The sequence below is a fragment of the Salmo trutta genome, chromosome 24 (assembly GCF_901001165.1).
Source record: "Salmo trutta chromosome 24, fSalTru1.1, whole genome shotgun sequence".
Taxonomy (NCBI): domain Eukaryota; kingdom Metazoa; phylum Chordata; class Actinopteri; order Salmoniformes; family Salmonidae; genus Salmo; species Salmo trutta.
In genome coordinates this window covers 45,759,117-45,775,610 of record NC_042980.1, presented here as the reverse complement: position 1 = coordinate 45,775,610, position 16,494 = coordinate 45,759,117, and the positions used below count along the sequence as shown (strand labels likewise).

Below are 16,494 nucleotides of genomic sequence, written 5' to 3'. Positions count from 1 at the left end.
GCTAATAGGACTGGAGCAGTGGGCTAATAGGACTGGAGCAGTGGGCTAATAGGACTGGAGCAGTGGGCTAATAGGACTGGGGCAGTGGGCTAATAGGACTGGAGATAGTGGGCTAATAGGCTAATAGGACTGGAGAAGTGGGCTAATAGGACTGGAGCAGTGGGCTAATAGGACTGGAGCAGTGGGCTAATAGGACTGGAACAGTGGGCAATTATTTTTATTTTATTTTATTTTATTTTACTTTATATGACTAGGCAGGTCAGAGAGAGAGCGAGAGATTCTTCTTTCACCTCAGCAAGAGACATTCTACTTTGACTCTGTTCTATTCCGCTATGTTCTATTCTGCTCTGTGTCTTCTCTGTTCTGATCTGCTCGGTTGTGCTCTGTTCTGCCCTGTGTTCTGCTGTGTTCTGTTCTACTCTGATTTGCTCTGTTCTGCTCTGTTCTGCTCTGTTTCTGCTCTGTTCTGCCCTGTGTTCTGCTGTGTTCTTTTCTGCTATGTTCTGCTCTGTTCTACTCTGTTCTGTTCTGTTCTGCTCTGTGTCTGTTCTGTTCTGCTCTGTTCTATTCTGCTCTGTGTCTTTTCTGCTCTGTGTCTTTTCTGCTCTGTGTCTGTTCTGTTCTGCTCTGCTCTACTCTGTTCTGCTCTGCTCTGCTCTGCTCTGTTTTGTTCTGTTCTGCTCTACTCTGTTCTGCTCTGCTCTGTTCTGCTCTGTTCTGCTCTGTTCTAGTCTGATCTGTTCTGCTCTGTTCTGCTCTGTTCTTCTCTGTTCTACTCTGTGTTCTGCTGTTTTCCGCTCTGTTCTGTTTGGTTCTGCTCTGTTCTTTTCTGCTCTGTTTTGCTCTACTCTGTTCTGCTCTGTGTTCTGCTCTGTTCTGCTCTGTGTTCTGCTCTGTTCTGCTCAGTTCTGCCCTGCTCAGTTCTGCTCTGTTCTGTTTTGTTCTTCTCTGCTCTGTTTTGGTTCTTCTCTGTTCTGCTCTGCTCTATTCTGCTCTGTTTTGGTTCTACTCTGTTCTGCTCTGCTCTATTCTGCTCTGTTTTGGTTCTGCTCTGTTCTGTTCTTCTCTGCTCTGCTCGATGTAGATTATTATGACTTGAGGTTGTATTATCTCTTTCATATGTGGGCTTATTATCTGTTTGCACAGCATTTTCTATTTCATATGTAGGCTTATTAGCTGTTTAAACTGCATTTTCTGATTCATATCTAGGCTTATTAGCTGTTTACACTGTATTTTGAGAAGGATGTTTTGTCATGAATACCGTAAGAGATGAACCCAGTATCCTGGATGATATGCCAGGTCAGACCCTAGAGGGAGGTATACTGCCTTACAGTGGTTCTTCCTTTACAAGTTGCGGCGTACTACAGCACATCTTGCAGGGTGCCGCCGAATTCTATGGCACGTTATTTTAAGTGTCAGCCATTGTTGCCAGAATGATGCAATTTATCACAATCTGTCACCATCTACCAGAAACTGTAGCGGCATAAACTCAAAACTTTTAAAGGAAGAACCACTGTACATACAGTAGACTTCAGAAGAGGTAAACATTGTAAACGACTTACATCTAGGTCACCCACCGCCGCCACATTATTCAACATGTTCTATTCTACTTCCCTCCACTCCCCAGCTTGTTAATCACAGTTAGCATAGGAATTAGATAGAAACAGATGCTTTGATGAGGAAAAGAGACAAAATGTGTTGTTGAACAGAATATGCAAACTCACACAGAGGTTATTCTACTGTATTACTAAATTCAATTACAGTTTGATCAGTTTAGAATTACAGTTGATGACAGTGATTTGAAAGACTGAGAGATTCTAATAACTCTTATTATCAAATTATAAAAACTGTAAACATTTAAAGGGATAGTCCACTTTTTGAGATGTTCCCTTTTCTCGTCTCCCCTAGGGAAGATACTGAAGGAAGGGAGGAAGGAGTCATGTAAGCCCATCCTCAAGGTGGAATACAAGACCTCCAGAAACAGGTAAACCATGAGCCTCTAACAGGTAAACAAGAAGCATCTAACAGGTAAACCATGTGTCTCTAACTTCATAGTGCTAGGCCCCTTTTTTCTCAATTTCCACCTTGATTTATGTGCCCAAAGTAACCTGCCTGTTGCTCAGGCCCTGAAGCCAGGATATGCATATAATTGGTACCATTGGAAAGAAAACACTTTGAAGTTTGTAGACATTTTCAAATAATGTAGGAGAATATAACACAATAAATATGGAGAAAATCCAAAGAAAAACCAACCAGATTTTTAGTTTTTTTGAGAGCCCATGCTCTTACAATGGAAAGTATAGGGGCATACTCAATTCTAGCTCCCAGGATGCAAATCCTATGGCCTCTACAGGGTGTCAGCAGTCTATGTCCAAGGTTTCAGGCTTGTAACTTCCAAAACTTATAAGAAATATGAGTTTTAGTACAGGGACACAGTCTTGGAAATTCGTGTATGCTCGAAGTGATGAAGACAGAACGCACCTGCTAAAATTGTTTTCCTTTTGAACATACTTCTTTCAGTTAGAAATATTATAGTTTGATTACATTTTAGGGTATCTGAGAAGTAACTAGAAACGTATTTTGACTTGTTGAAACAAAGTTTAGAGGTAGATTTTTGGATTCCGTTCTTTGCATGTTGAACGAGTGGATTACTCAAATCGACGGCACCAACTAAATAGACTTTTTGGGAAAAGAAGAAGGATTTTATCTAACAAAATGACACTACATGTTATAGCTGGGACCCTTTGGATGACAAATCAGAGGAATATTTTCAAAAAGTAAGTGAATATTTAATCGCTATTTGTAAATTTATGAAACCTGTGCCAGTGGAACAATATTTTGATGTTGGGCGCCGTCCTCAATCAATCACATGGTATGCTTTCGCTGTAATGGCTACTGTAAATCGGACAGTGCAGTTAGATTAACAAGAATTTAAGTTTTCAACCGATATAAGACACTTGTATGTCCCTAAATGTTTAATATACATAATTTTTATGATTTATTTATTTAAATTGTTCGCCCTCCAGTTTCACCGGAAGTTGTCCCACTAGCGGGGATACATTAGTCATAACCCATTTTCTAGGAAGTGTTTGAATAAATGTTTTTGCCCTCTTTTCCATTCACCCTCAAATACAGAGAAGTTCTCTTTGATATTGCACCAAACAAATTAATGTCAAAAGCAGTCCTCGTGTAGTGCAAATTAATTTGTTAAGTTCTCAATGTTTGTATTTGCCCAAAACTATTTTGATGTGCTTCTGAAATGAAACTCAGTATGAACATGTTCCAGATAGGTCTGAGTCATCCATCTGCAGGCTTTATATCACACCAGAAGACAATTAACAGTACAGGGAGCCTTTTAAAAGCATTTCATATCTCCACCCACGGGATTGAGAGGAGAGCTTCTGAACTTCCTATCTAGATTCATGATCTTTGTTGTCAGTTGAAGTTGGAAGTTTTACATACACCTTAGCCAAATACATTTCAACTCACTTTTTCACAATTCCTGACATTTAATCCTAGTAAAGATTCCTGTCATAGGTCAGTTAGGATCACCACTTTATTTTAAGAATGTGAAATGTCAGAATAATAGTAGAGAGAATGATTTTTTTCAGCTTTCATCACATTCCCAGTGGGTCAGACGTTTACATACACTCAATTCGTATTTGGTAGCATTGCCTTTAAATTGTTTAACTTGGGTAAAATGTTTCGGATAGCCTTCCCACAATACGTTGGGTGAATTTTGGCCCATTCCTCCTGACAGAGCTGGTGTAACTGAGTCAGCTTTATGGGCATACTTGCTCGCACACTCTTTTTCAGTTCTGCCCACAAATGTTCTATAGTGTTGAGGTCAGGGCTTTGTGATGGTGTCACGTCCTGACCAGCAGAGGGAGCAATTGTATTAGTTTTGGTCAGGACGTGGCAGAGGGGTTTGTGTTACATGTGAGTTGGTTATTGTACTCCCAATTGAAGGCAGGTGTGTTGAGTTGCCTTTGATTGGGAGTCCTATATAGTAGTGTGTGTTTTTCTTTGGGGTTGTGGGTAATTGTCCTTGTCACAGTGGTTGCACATGACAGGACTGTGTTGGCTGTCAGTTTTCTTGTTTTTGTAAAATTGCATAGTGTTCTGTTTAATTAAATCATGTTGAACACTAGCCCTTACAGATAGCCACTCCAGTACCTTGACTTTGTTGTCCTTAAGCCATTTTGCCACAACTTTGGAAGTATGCTAGGGGTCATTGTCCATTTGGAAAACCCATTTGCGACCAAGCTTTAACTTCCTGACTGATGTCTTGAGATGTTGCTTTAATATATCCACATCATTCTCTCTCCTCATGATGCCATCTATTTTGTGAAGTGCACCAGTCCCTCCTGCAGCAAAGCACCCCCACAACATGATGCTGCCACCCCCGTGCTTCACGGTTGGTATGGTGTTCTTCAGCTTGCAAGCCTCCCCCTTTTTCCTCCAAACATAACGATGGTCATTATGGCCAAAAAATGTTGTTTCATTAAACCAGAGGACATTTCTCCAAAAAGTATGATCTTTGTCCCCATGTGCAGTTGCAAACCGTAGTCTGGCATTTTTATGGTGGTTTTGGAACAGTGGCCTCTCCCTGCTGAGCGGCCTTTCAGGTTATGTCGATATAGCACTCGTTTTACTGTGGATATAGATACCTTTGTACCTGTTTCCTTCAGCATCATCACAAGGTCTTTTGCTGTTGTTCTGGGATTGATTTGCACTTTTCGCACCAAAGTATTTTCATCTCTAGGAGACAGAACACTTCTCCTTCCTGAGCGGTTTGACGGTTGCGTGGTCCCATGGTGTTTATACTTGCGTACCATTGTTTGTACAGATGAACGGGGTACCTTCAGGCATTTGGAAATTGCTCCCAAGGCTTAATCAGACTTGTGGAGGTCTACAGTTTTTATTCTGAGGTCTTGGCTGATTTCTTTCGATTTTCACATGATGTCAAGCAAAGAGGCATTGAGTTTGAAGGTAGGCCTTGAAATACATCCACAGGTACACCTCCAATTGACTCAAATGATGTCAATTAGCCTATCAGAAGCTTCTAAAGCCATGACATCATTTTCTGCAATTTTCCAAGCTGTTTAAAGGCACAGTCAACTTGGTGTATGTAAACTTCTGACCCACTGGAATGGTGATAAAGTGGTATATAAGTAATATAATCTGTCTGTAAACAGTTACTTGTGTCATGCACAAAGTAGATGTCCTAACCAACTTGCCAAAACTATAGTTTGTTAACAAGAAATGTGTGGAGTGGTTGAAAAACGAGTTTTAATGACTCCAACCTAAGTGTATGTAAACTTCTGACTTCAACTGTATAGAAAAGCAAATTAAGCAAATGTGAGTCAAGTACTCACAGAGACAGCCACTTTAGACTGGGACAGTGACACCCACTTTAGACTGGGACAGTGACACCCACTTTAGACTGGGACAGTGACACCCACTTTAGACTGGGACAGTGACACCCACTTTAGACTGGGACAGTGACCCCTACTTTAGACTGGGACAGTGACACCCACTTTAGACTGGGACAGTGACACCCACTTTAGACTGGGACAGTGACACCCACTTTAGACTGGGACAGTGACACCCACTTTAGACTGGGACAGTGACACCCACTTTAGACTGGGACAGTGACCCCTACTTTAGACTGGGACAGTGACACCCACTTTAGACTGGGACAGTGACACCCACTTTAGACTGGGACAGTGACACCCACTTTAGACTGGGACAGTGACACCCACTTTAGACTGGGACAGTGACCCCTACTTTAGACTGGGACAGTGACCCCCACTTTAGACTGGGACAGTGACCCCCACTTTAGACTGGGACAGTGACACCCACTTTAGACTGGGACAGAGACACCCACTTTAGACTGGGGCCGAGTCTCTGTTTCCACAGCACTGAGCCCTACGGCACCTCCTCTGTTTCCACAGCAGTGAGCCCTATGGCACCTTTTCTGTTTCCACAGCAGTGAGCCCTATGGCATCCTCTCTGTTTCCACAGCAGTGAGCCCTATGGCATCTTCTCTGTTTCCACAGCACTGAGCCCTACGGCATCTTCTCTGTTTCCACAGCAGTGAGCCCTACGGCACCTTCTCTGTTTCCACAGCTGTGAGCCCTATGGCACCCTCTCTGTTTCCACAGCAGTGAGCCCTATGGCATCTTCTCTGTTTCCACAGCAGTGAGCCCTACATCATCTTTTCTGGGGGTCTGTCGTACGACAAGGTTGGGGGACGGAGACCCACCCTGACCATCATGCATGGCAAGGCCGTCACGGTGCTGGAGATGGACCACCCTATCGTAGAGTTCCTGGTGCTCTGTGACACCCCATACTCCAACGGTGAGTTGAGGGGCAATAGTCATTAGCTGGGGTTTGAAGGTTTAAGTAAAATCTCTCTCTCTTTCTCTCTCTCTCTCTCTTTCCATCCCTCCCTCCCTCGCTCTCTTTCCCTCGCTCTCTTTCTCTCCCTCCCTCCCTCTCTCGCTGTCTTTCTCTCCGTCCCTCCCTCACTTTCTTTCCCTCCCTCACTCCCTCCCTCCCTCCCTCGCTCTCTTTCTCTCCCTCCCTCTCTCGCTGTCTTTCTCACCCTCCCTCCATCTCCTATCTTCCTCTCTCCCTCCCTCTTTCTCCCTCTCCCTCTCGCCAACCATCCCTGCCTGCCTTCCTTCATTCCTTCCTTCCTTCCTTCCTTCCTTCCTTCCTTCCTTCCTTCCTTCCTTCCTTCCTTCCTTCCTTCCTTCCTTCCTTCCTTCCTTCCTTGTAACGAGATGGTAACGAGTGTCACTGTGAGACCTGTTTTGTCTGTCACACCTGTGGAGAACAGAGGAATATACATATATACATATATACACTGCTCAAAAAAATAAAGGGAACACTTAAACAACACAATGTAACTCCAAGTCAATCACACTTCTGTGAAATCAAACTGTCCACTTAGGAAGCAACACTGATTGACAATAAATTTCACATGCTGTTGTGTAAATGGAATAAAACAACAGGTGGAAATTATAGGCAATTAGCAAGACACCCCCAATAAAGGAGTGGTTCTGCAGGTGGGGACCACAGACCACTTCTCAGTTCCTATGCTTCCTGGCTGATGTTTTGGTCACTTTTGAATGCTGGTGGTGCTTTCACTCTAGTAGTAGCTTGAGACAGAGTCTACAACCCACACAAGTGGGTCAGGTAGTGCAGCTCATCCAGGATGGCACATCAATGCGAGCTGTGGCAAGAAGGTTTGCTGTGTCTGTCAGCGTAGTGTCCAGAGCATGGAGGCGCTACCAGGAGACAGGCCAGTACATCAGGACACATGGAGGAGGCCGTAGGAGGGCAACAACCCAGCAGCAGGACCGCTACCTCCGCCTTTGTGCAAGGAGGAGCAGGAGGAGCATTGCCAGAGCCCTGCAAAATGACCTCCAGCAGGCCACAAATGTGCATGTGTCTGCTCAAACGATCAGAAACAGACTCCATGAGGGTGGTATGAGGGCCCGACGTCCACAGGTGGGGGTTGTGCTTACAGCCCAACACCGTGCAGGTTGTTTGGCATTTGCCAGAGAACACCAAGATTGGCAAATTCGCCACTGGCACCCTGTGCTCTTCACAGATGAAGCAGGTTCACACTGAGCACATGTGACAGACATGACAGAGTCTGGAGACGCCGTGGAGAACGTTCTGCTGCCTGCAACATCCTCCAGCATGACCGGTTTGGCGGTGGGTCAGTCATGGTGTGGGGTGGCATTTCTTTGGGGGGCCGCACAGCCCTCCATGTGCTCGCCAGAGGTAGCCTGACTGCCATTAGGTACCGAGATGAGATCCTCAGACCCCTTGTGAGACCATATGCTGGTGCGGTTGGCCCTGGGTTCCTCCTAATGCAAGACAATGCTAGATCTCATGTGGCTGGAGTGTGTAAGCAGTTCCTGCAAGAGGAAGGCATTGATGCTATGGACTGGCCCGCCTGTTCCCCAGACCTGAATCCAATTGAGCACATCTGGGACATCATGTCTCGCTCCATCCACCAACGCCACGTTGCACCACAGACTGTCCAGGAGTTGGCGGATGCTTTAGTCCAGGTCTGGGAGGAGATCCCTCAGGAGACCATCCGCCACCTCATCAGGAGCATGCCCAGGCGTTGTAGTGATGTCATACAGGCACATGGAGGCCACACACACTACTGAGCCTCATTTTGACTTGTTTTAAGGACATTACATCAAAGTTGGATCGGCCTGTAGTGTGGTTTTCCACTTTAATTTTGAGTGTGACTCCAAATCCAGACCTCCATGGGTTGATAAATTGGATTTCCATTGATTATTTTTGTGTGATTTTGTTGTCAGCACATTCAACTATGTAAAGAAAAAGAATTTAATAAGATTATTTCATTCATTCAGATCTAGGATGTGTTATTTTAGTGTTCCCTTTAATTTTTTGAGCAGTATATATATAACATACATCAAATACACACATATGTTACTCTGTGGAGATATATAAACATACAGTATATTTCATGTTACTCCATGGAGATGTATAAACATATAGTATATTTCATGTTACTCTGTGGAGATATATAAACATATAGCATATTTCATTTTCATTCTTGTGTATGTATTTAATGTATTTGTTCTCTGTGTTACTGTCTACAGAGATCCAGGATCCCTATGCAGTGGTGCTGCTTTTAGAAAAGGACTTCATCATGGTTGATCTGACACAGAGAAAGTATGTGTACACACACACACACACACACACACACACACACACACACACACACACACACACACACACACACACACACAGGCTCCTGCTGTGGTCCATAGGAAACCAGGCTGTCACCTCCTGATGTGACTAGATGTGACTCCATCTTCTCACAGCTGTCTAGGTGTCACCGTCAGGCCAAATGTTAGACATCAGCAGGGGGAATTACACTCCTCTATCAACACATCACAAATACAGCTATACTAGTCCCAGACAGCATCCCACCACATCACAACTATAATAGTCCCAGACAGCATCCCACCACATCACAACTATAATAGTCCCAGAGAGCATCCTACCACATCACAAATACAACTATAATAGTCCCAGACAGCATCCCACCACATCACAACTATAATAGTCCCAGACAGCATCCCACCACATCACAACTATAATAGTCCCAGACAGCATCCCACCACATAAAACTATCATAGTCCCAGACAGCATCCCACCACATCACAACTATAATTGTCCCAGACAGCATCCCACCACATCACAACTATAATTGTCCCAGACAGCATCCCACCACATCACAACTATAATAGTCCCAGACAGCATCCCACCACATAAAACTATAATAGTCCCAGACAGCATCCCACCACATCACAACTATAATAGTCCCAGACAGCATCCCACCACATCACAACTATAATAGTCCCAGACAGCATCCCACCACATAAAACTATAATAGTCCCAGACAGCATCCCACCACATCACAACTATAATAGTCCCAGACAGCATCCCACCACATCACAACTATAATAGTCCCAGACAGCATCCCACCACATCACAACTATAATAGTCCCAGACAGCATCCCACCACATCACAACTATAATAGTCCCAGACAGCATCCCACCACATCACAACTATAATACTCCCAGACAGCATCCCACCACATCACAACTATAATAGTCCCAGACAGCATCCCACCACATCACAACTATAATAGTCCCAGACAGCATCCCACCACATAAAACTATAATAGTCCCAGACAGCATCCCACCACATCACAACTATAATTGTCCCAGACAGCATCCCACCACATCACAACTATAATTGTCCCAGACAGCATCCCACCACATCACAACTATAATAGTCCCAGACAGCATCCCACCACATCACAACTATAATAGTCCCAGACAGCATCCCACCACATCACAACTATAATAGTCCCAGACAGCATCCCACCACATCACAGCTATAATAGTCCCAGACAGCATCCCACCACATAAAACTATAATAGTCCCAGACAGCATCCCACCACATCACAACTATAATAGTCCCAGACAGCATCCCACCACATCACAACTATAATAGTCCCAGACAGCATCCCACCACATCACAACTATAATAGTCCCAGACAGCATCCCATTACATAAAACTATAATTGTCCCAGACAGCATCCCACCACATAAAACTATAATAGTTCCAGACAGCATCCCATCACATAAAACTATAATAGTCCCAGACAGCATCCTACCACATCACAACTATAATAGTCCCAGACAGCATCCCAACACATAACTACATTGGTCCCAGACAGCATCCCACCACATCACAACTATAATAGTCCCAGACAGCATCCCACCACATCACAACTATAATAGTCCCAGACAGCATCCCACCACATCACAACTATAATAGTCCCAGACAGCATCCCACCACATCACAACTATAATAGTCCCAGACAGCATCCCACCACATAAAACTATAATAGTCCCAGACAGCATCCCACCACATCACAACTATAATTGTCCCAGACAGCATCCCACCACATCACAACTATAATAGTCCCAGACAGCATCCCACCACATAAAACTATAATAGTCCCAGACAGCATCCCACCACATCACAACTATAATAGTCCCAGACAGCATCCCACCACATCACAACTATAATAGTCCCAGACAGCATCCCACCACATCACAACTATAATAGTCCCAGACAGCATCCCACCACATAAAACTATAATAGTCCCAGACAGCATCCCACCACATCACAGCTATAATAGTCCCAGACAGCATCCCACCACATAAAACTATAATAGTCCCAGACAGCATCCCACCACATCACAACTATAATAGTCCCAGACAGCATCCCACCACATCACAACTATAATAGTCCCAGACAGCATCCCACCACATCACAACTATAATAGTCCCAGATAGCATCCCATTACATAAAACTATAATTGTCCCAGACAGCATCCCACCACATAAAACTATAATAGTTCCAGACAGCATCCCATCACATAAAACTATAATAGTCCCAGACAGCATCCTACCACATCACAACTATAATAGTCCCAGACAGCATCCCAACACATAACTACATTGGTCCCAGACAGCATCCCACCACATCACAACTATAATAGTCCCAGACAGCATCCTACCACATCACAACTATAATAGTCCCAGAAAGCATCCCAACACATAACTACAATAGTCCCAGAAATCATCCCAACACATAACTACAATAGTCCCAGAAAGCATCCCACCACATCACTACAATTGTCCCAGACAGCATCCCACCACATCACAACTACAATAGTCCCAGACAGCATCCCACCACATCACAACTATAATTGTCCCAGACAGCATCCCACCACATCACAACTACAATAGTCCCAGACAGCATCCCACCACATCACAACTATAATAGTCCCAGACAGCATACCAACACAACTATAATAGTCCCAGACAGCATCCCACCACATCACAACAATCTGTGTTTACATGATTACAACGTTGATATGGAATAGTGCTTGGACAGTTAGCTGCTGTCTTGGGTGTCTTGGGTGGTGTTCTGCTCTGCTACCACCAAAGTGTTGAAATATCCATCAAATGCCCATTAGATATCCACAAACTACACTATTCACAGTTAGAGCATATTGGACCTTTTGCTTATTTGTCATTTCAATAGGTTGGTGATAACGTTCTGTAGCAGTCACACACACACACACACACACACATTTTCCTGTGAGAACTCGACATGCACACTATATAACTTTTCTTTCCCCTCTCCCTTTGCAGTTTCCCCATCTTTGAGAACCCATACCCCATGGACATCCACGAGTCTCCTGTCACCTGTACGGCCTACTTCGCCGAGTGTCCCCCGGACATCATCCCAGTCCTCTACTCCGTAGGAGCCAAGCAGAAGAAGACCGGCTACAGCCACAAGGTACGCTACAGGTCATAGGTCAGACAATGACAAAGTAAAACTAAAGCAAAAAAAATATATACAAAAAAAAATTCAGTTCGGGAACTTTTCAGTCCATGACCGACTGTCTTATTCCTGACAGGAGTGGCCAGTGAGTGGCGGTACGTGGACGTTAGGCTCACAGACCTACCCAGAGGTCATCGTCACAGGGTGAGTCGGTGGGTTCCGTACTGTTGGAGACTTTGTTGTCAAAGTGTGTGAACTAACACGCAGTGGCCGGTTCTATTCATTAAAGACAGGAAGTAATACAGTTTTCCTCTGCTCCCCTTGTGTTTGTCGTTGATAAAAGCAGTAGAGTGAGTTTCATTCAGTATTGGACACGGACCGTTGTCTTGACCTTTTCCCCTGTCTTTTATTCTTTATGCAGACACGCAGACGGAACCGTAAAGTTTTGGGACGCTTCTGCAAGTAAGTTCACTCTCTCCCTCCCGTTCTTATGTTGAATATCAACAATACTAACACTACTATAACATCAACAATACTCAACAATACTATAGTATTAACAATACTAACACTACTATAATATCAACAATACTCAACAATACTATATTATTAACAATACTAACACTACTATAATATCGACAATACTCGACAATACTATAGTATTAACAATACTAACGTTACTATAGTATCAACAATACTCAACAATACTATATTATTAACAATGCTAACACTACTCTTGTATCAACAATACTCAACACTACTATAATATCAGCAATACCAGCGCTGCTATAGTATCAACAATACTATATTATTGCCAATACTCGGTGGTACTATATTATCAACAATGATAGCACTACTATAGTATCAACAATACTCAACAATACTATATTATCAACAATGCTAACACTACTATAGTATCAACAATACTCAACAATACTATATTATTAACAATACTGGCACTACTATATTATCAGCAATGCTCAACAATACTATATTATTGGCAATACTAACACTACTACAGTATCAACAATACCATAGTATTAACGATACTCAACAATACTAGCACTGCTATATCATTAACACTACTCAACAGTACTATATTATCGTCAATACTAGCACCGCTATAATATCAACAATGCTCGCCAATACTACCACTACTATAGTATCAACAGTACTCAACACTACTCTATTATCAGCAATACTAAAACTACTATATTATCATTAATACTCAACAATACTATATTATCAACAATACTAGCACTACTATAATATCGACACTACTGACATCACCATATTATCAACAATACTCAACAATACTAACACTGCTATAATATTGACAATACGTGACAACACTAGCACTACTATAATATCAACAATACGAACACTACTATGGTAGTGACAATACTCAACAATACTAGCACTACTATATTAGCAACAATAAGCAACAGTACTAACACTACTATATTATCAACAATGCTCGACAATACTATATTATCAACAATACTCGCTGCTGCTATATTGTCAACAATACTAACACTACTATAATATCAACAATACTCAAAAATACTAACACTACTATATTATCGACAATACCCAACAACACTAGCACTACTATATTATCAACAATAATCAGCACTACTCTATTATCAACAATACTGACACCACCATATTATCGACAATGCTCAACAATACTAACACTGCTATAATATCGGCACTACTCGACACTACTAGCACTACAATAATATCAACAATACCAGCACTGCTATATTATTAACAATACTCGACCATACTAACACTACTATATTATCAACAATACTAGCACTGCTGTATTATCGACAATACTAACACTACTATATTATCGACAATACTCAACAATACTATTGTCGCTATAATATCAATAATACTATCACTGCTATATTATCACACTACTCACCGGTGCTAACACTACTATATTATCAACAGTGCTCAACAGTACTAGCACTACTATATTATCGACAATACTCAACAGTACTAATACTACTATATTACCGACAGTACTCAACAGTACTAACACCACTATATTATTGACAATACTCAACAGTACTAACACTACTATATTATCGGCGCTGCTCAACAATACCAACACTTCTATATGATCAACAATACTCGACGTCACTAGCGCTGGTATATTATCGGCAATACTCGACAATACTAGCGCTACTATACTATCACCACTATAGTGTCGGCAATACTCGACAATACTGGCACCGCAATAGTAGCGACAATACGTACACCACTATAGCATTGGCAATACTCAACAATACTATCACTACTATATTATCAACAACTCTAACACTACTCTAATTCTTATCAAGAACACTGATTCTAATTACATAGGAACTCAATTTATGCATTTATAAACTAGACTCTTTGTGTGACCAGTTACGCTCCAGATGCTGTACAAGTTGAAGACGTCTAAGGTGTTTGAGAACCCCAATGCGGGTGAAGGCCGGGCGGTCGAGCTGGTAGAGGAGGACCCTTACGCCATTCAGATGGTCAGCTGGTGCCCGCAGAGCCGTCTCTTCTGTGTGGTGGGCATCTCTGCCCACGTCATCCTCTACCGCTTCAGCAAACACGAAGCCAACACAGAGATAGTGGTGAGTGGATGAGAGATGTTTCCTAACCCGCTTCCCCAGTCAGAACAGCTGATTCAACTTATAAAACACTTGATGACTGGTTTACTTGTTGAACGAGGTGTGCTTGTTGTGAATGACAAGGTGTGTGTTTGTGTGTGCAGTCAAAGCTGATCTTTGTATGTACAGTGTGTGTGTGTTTCACTGTAAATACTTTCACTGTAAATGAAATCAATCAAATTGTATTAGTCGCATGTGCCGAATACAACAGGTGTAGTAGACCTTACAGTGAAATGCTGAATACAACAGGTGCAGTAGACCTCACAGTGAAATGCTGAATACAACAGGTGCAGTAGACCTTACAGTGAAATGCTTACTTACGAGCCCCGAACCGACAGTGCAGTTTCAAAAATTATGGATAAGAATAAAAGATAACAGTAATAAGTAAATATGTAGCCTACCCACATAAAACAAATACTACAGTTTACTATATAATACTACAGTACTTACTATATAATTATGTAGTAAACTGTAGTACACAATATAATGCTATATATACTACACACTATAGTATCCCTCGGTCATGTATAGTACTTACTATAGAATGTTGTAGTATACTGTAGCATAGTAAATACTGAAGTATTATCCACACAAAAACACTGTAGTAAATACTACAGAAATATCCGCAAAAACAGTACAGTCCGCACACTTGTTTAATTATAGGTAGTACTACAGTATTCTAATTTGCATATACCCTGCCCCTTCCCCTCCCCGATATCCCAATTTGTGCCACCCGTAAGTGAGAAACCTACATGAGAAGTATAGACCATACATTTTGTTCCTATAGAATAGAGCATAAGCTCTGAACTCTCTGTTCAGAACCCAGTCCTACCTACCAACAGGTTATGCAAAATGTGCTCTTTTAGCATCTTGTCCAGTTGGTTTTATCAAGGAGAAAGCCCCCCCACTTCAATGTCAAAGATAATAAATGAAATCACTTAAGTAAAAACTACAGTAATGTCCCCAAAAACACTATAGTCAATACTACAGTATACTACAGCCTGAAAAAACACTACAGTATATACTACAGTATACCATAGTCTGCAAAACACTACAGTATTTTACAGTCTGCAAAATACTACAGTAATTACTATAGTATACTAGTCTGCTAAACACTACAGTAAATACTACAGTATACTACAGTCTGCAAAACACCAGTAATTACTATAGTATACTACAGTCTGAAAAAACACTACAGTAAATACTATAGTATACCATAGTCCGCAAAACACTACAGTAATTACTATAGTATACTACAGTCTGCTAAACACTACAGTAAATACTACAGTATACTACAGTCTGCTAAACACTACAGTAATTACTATAGTATATTAGTCTGCTAAACACTACAGTAAATACTACAGTATACTACAGTCTGCTAAACACTACAGTAATTACTATAGTATACTACAGTCTGCAAAACACTACAGTATACTACAGTCTGCTAAACACTACATTAATTACTATAGTATACTACAGTCTGATAAACACTACAGTAAATACTACAGTATACCACAGTCTGCTAAACACTACAGTAAATACTACAGTATACCACAGTAATTTCTATAGTATATTCTTCTCTTTTTTTTACTACAGTATTTATGAATTGTATTGTCTTTTGTCTTTTGAAGCACATGACCAAACACATTTTCCCCCTGTGGCAAGATAATAAATCCAATATAATCTCATCTAATTGACAGTCACTAGAAGTGCGTCTGCAGTTTGACTCAGAGGACGTCATCTCCCCATCAGAGACAGAGAACAACCCGTGTTTCTCGGACCCCAGTTCCCACTCCCCCCAGATGTCCGGTAGCCCCGGCAACAACTCACAAGACAGCCTCCACTACCTCAAGTGAGTCACTTCTGTCAGGCACCTCAACCGGGTCTACCAAG

The 16,494-nt window shown here is 42.1% G+C and overlaps 1 protein-coding gene across 2 annotated transcripts in view; it reads left to right on the top strand.

Annotated features, from left to right (window-relative positions):
- The window catches only part of LOC115161390 (syntaxin-binding protein 5-like), a 236,131-nt gene that overhangs the window by 147,218 nt on the left and 72,419 nt on the right, over nt 1–16,494 (top strand). For both annotated transcript variants that reach the window (XM_029712341.1, XM_029712339.1), the window contains exons 9-16: nt 1,909–1,984; nt 6,203–6,363; nt 8,658–8,730; nt 11,800–11,947; nt 12,069–12,136; nt 12,354–12,394; nt 14,351–14,565; nt 16,302–16,453. In XM_029712341.1, the coding sequence (XP_029568201.1) occupies nt 1,909–1,984; nt 6,203–6,363; nt 8,658–8,730; nt 11,800–11,947; nt 12,069–12,136; nt 12,354–12,394; nt 14,351–14,565; nt 16,302–16,453 (934 nt within the window). The remainder of the gene's footprint in view (nt 1–1,908; nt 1,985–6,202; nt 6,364–8,657; nt 8,731–11,799; nt 11,948–12,068; nt 12,137–12,353; nt 12,395–14,350; nt 14,566–16,301; nt 16,454–16,494) is intronic.